Source organism: Anarrhichthys ocellatus, unplaced genomic scaffold (genome assembly GCF_004355925.1).
Source record: "Anarrhichthys ocellatus isolate YVR2014 unplaced genomic scaffold, GSC_Weel_1.0 scaffold77, whole genome shotgun sequence".
In the NCBI taxonomy this organism is placed as follows: Eukaryota; Metazoa; Chordata; class Actinopteri; order Perciformes; family Anarhichadidae; genus Anarrhichthys; species Anarrhichthys ocellatus.
The window spans coordinates 1,130,243-1,132,893 of NW_022280107.1; the positions used below are offsets into that span (position 1 = coordinate 1,130,243).

At 45.6% G+C, this 2,651-nt stretch overlaps 1 protein-coding gene across 9 annotated transcripts in view; it reads right to left on the minus strand.

The window, feature by feature from the left end:
* Window positions 1-987: 987 nt before the first annotated feature.
* The window catches only part of parp4 (poly (ADP-ribose) polymerase family, member 4), a 22,643-nt gene continuing 20,979 nt past the window's right edge, over window positions 988-2,651 (minus strand). For all 9 annotated transcript variants that reach the window (XM_031873968.1, XM_031873969.1, XM_031873970.1 and 6 more), the window contains 3 exons: window positions 2,500-2,602; window positions 2,139-2,271; window positions 988-1,892 (listed from right to left, as the gene is read on the minus strand). In XM_031873968.1, the coding sequence (XP_031729828.1) occupies window positions 1,685-1,892; window positions 2,139-2,271; window positions 2,500-2,602 (444 nt within the window). In that variant the 3' untranslated portion in view covers window positions 988-1,684. The remainder of the gene's footprint in view (window positions 1,893-2,138; window positions 2,272-2,499; window positions 2,603-2,651) is intronic.

Consider the following 2,651-nt stretch of genomic DNA (forward strand, 5'->3'; position numbering starts at 1 on the left):
TGTGATATTAATACTTTTACTTCAGTGAAGGATGTGAATACTTCCTCCAGCACTCTTTATCTGACAGACATCAGAGCTCATCAGTGTCTCATCGTCACCTCATCACAACCAGCGCTAAACGCTACACCACAGAAACGATGGAGAGATTGTGTGGATTCAACATGTGTAAACTGTATTTACATTCTGTTTGATCCTTGTTAGTGTATTTTCTGTATTTACATTATTTAGTATCCTACAATAAAGCAATCAGAAGGTATTTATAAATGTAAAGCGAGGCCAGCTCATTGGTGCAGCAGCTTTAAAACACACAAACTCACTGCAGTCAAGAGACAAGGTCACTCTGAGGAACTGTTACTCAGGTAATCGTACGACACTGATACATGCAGCAGGTCAGTCACTACATTTCTCCACTATCATGTATTTACTACATTACTTTGAATGAAGTAATGATACAAGGCACTGCTTGCTGTTCTTGTTTTGTATGTGTGTAATGTCTGTGTTAGTGTGACAGCTCTTTCAGTGCAGTGTGAACTCGGGCTGCACAATGAATCTAATATTAATCACGTTTCTGGCTTTTCCACATTTAGATGAACATGATTGTAACAGGACGGTACGGAGGACACAGGAATTAGTGGCAGCGCAGCAATCACAGGCAGAGTCAGTTCTGCAGGTTTTTAATGAAACGAACTTCAACAAACTCAAAACAACTGAAAACGTATCTCAGTCCAGAGCTCTATCAGTTAACTACACAAACTAAACATATCAGCCGGGCCGCTAGCCGACTTACCGGCTTAATCTTCATCATCAAGAGGAGAAGCCACTCTTCTCCTCTCGTCGCATGCTCCCCCTGCTCCGTCTCCCTCTTTGCCTTTTGTTCACCTCCCCGATGAGGAGACCAGATCAGGTGTGTCTCTTCCCACACCTGATCCTGGTCTCAACGCTCCCCTGAGGGAGTGGGTGGAGCCTTCTGGCTGGAATGTAGATTCCAGCCACGACCCTGCCCCTCAGGCCCTTACAATGATCGACTGCTCAAAAGAAAAGTCTGCTGCATATTATTTATTTATGGTTCATGGACAGATACAATGCACACAGACACACTGAAAAGCTACCTGATGCAAGTATCCTGGTGTTTATAGCGGATGCTCGTTTGCATCAAGAAGAAGCTCTTATTTTGATGCAGATATGTGAACATTGTCAGGCATGCAGCACAATATATTTAATTGTTAAAGTGCGATGACAATATTTTGTCCCTAAAATCGATGAATAATCGTGATCTCAATATTTATTGAAATAATCGTGATTATCATGTTGGCCATAATGGTGCAGCCCAATGTGTCTCAATCCAACAGTCAAATGTTCAGAGCAAACTTCAGTTTCAGTCTGATTTTGGATGAGATTATTCTGGGCTGAACTTCCCCATCTGTCTGAAGGCTTTAACATAAACGTGTAAAAAGACGATTAGAACCAGTATACATGGCTCAGAAAGTGAAGACATCCTCTACCCCGATTAAAGAAATCGTGTTACTGCAGAAAGTCGACTGTGTCTGCTTATTAAAGAGCACGTAAACACACTGACAGACAGTTCAAAGTGCTTCACGTAAGCCAAATAAACATATATCAACGTGAAAATAAAAGATAATCTCATCCCCTCAAAGCGGTATGAATCTCTCACACTATCGCCTGTTTAGAGGACCAGCAGATGGCGAACGGTCTTCTGCAGCTTGAGACCCGTGAGAGCTGAGAAGGGAGGGAGGCCCTCGAAGCCCAGCAGCTGACGGGTGGAGGTTTCCCAGCTCAGACCGAACTCCAGCCGGCTGCAGACGCACGGGTACTGACGGTCCGCCCAGCAAACCCAGTCCACCGCCCGCTTCACCTCCGCCCACCGCGCGGGCCTGGAAGCAAAAAATACAAATGAGAACATTAGGTTTAAACCAGGAGAGTCTACTTTAAAAGTCCCTCTTCTGAGAACACAAGTCTTTATGCTCGATGCTGGATTCAGCTTCATTAACACGAGACATCACACTTGTTCTTGTCCCTACATGTCCTGTTCTGAACGTTGTTTGCAGTGTGTGCCTTGAGTGGGTTTTTATTTATTGGTGTCGGTATCTTCATGCTGGTCTGTGTGGTTTTGGACAGACCTGGGCAGAGAGGACTCGTCCAGGCTGAAGAGGGTGCGGAGCAGTTTGCCCTCCTCCAGCTTCTCCACCCTCATCAGCTGCAGCACCAGAAGAGTCGCCACCAGCCTCAGGATGTCAGCGTGGGCCCTCACACCTACACACACACACACACACACACACAGATATCTCTACCGGTTATAAAGGACAGTGAGGAGAGCGGAGCAGAAGTGAAAACTGGCCACAATGACGGGACTTTTTAACCCTCTGAACCCTGAAGCAGTTTGGGGGCCTTGATGTTCACTGCGATCTAAAAGTCCCAGGAAGATGTCAGAATCGGTCAAAATGATGTGAAATAACAAAACCAGTTTCTGAGAGTCCTCACCGAGAGACTGGATGCCCTTGTTTTTCAGGAACACGTTGGCAAAGAGGTCCACATTGACATTCATGAGTTCACCCAGCTCTGTGGTTAACTCCCAGTAGCCCTCCTGCAACACACACACACACACACACACACACACACACACACACACACAC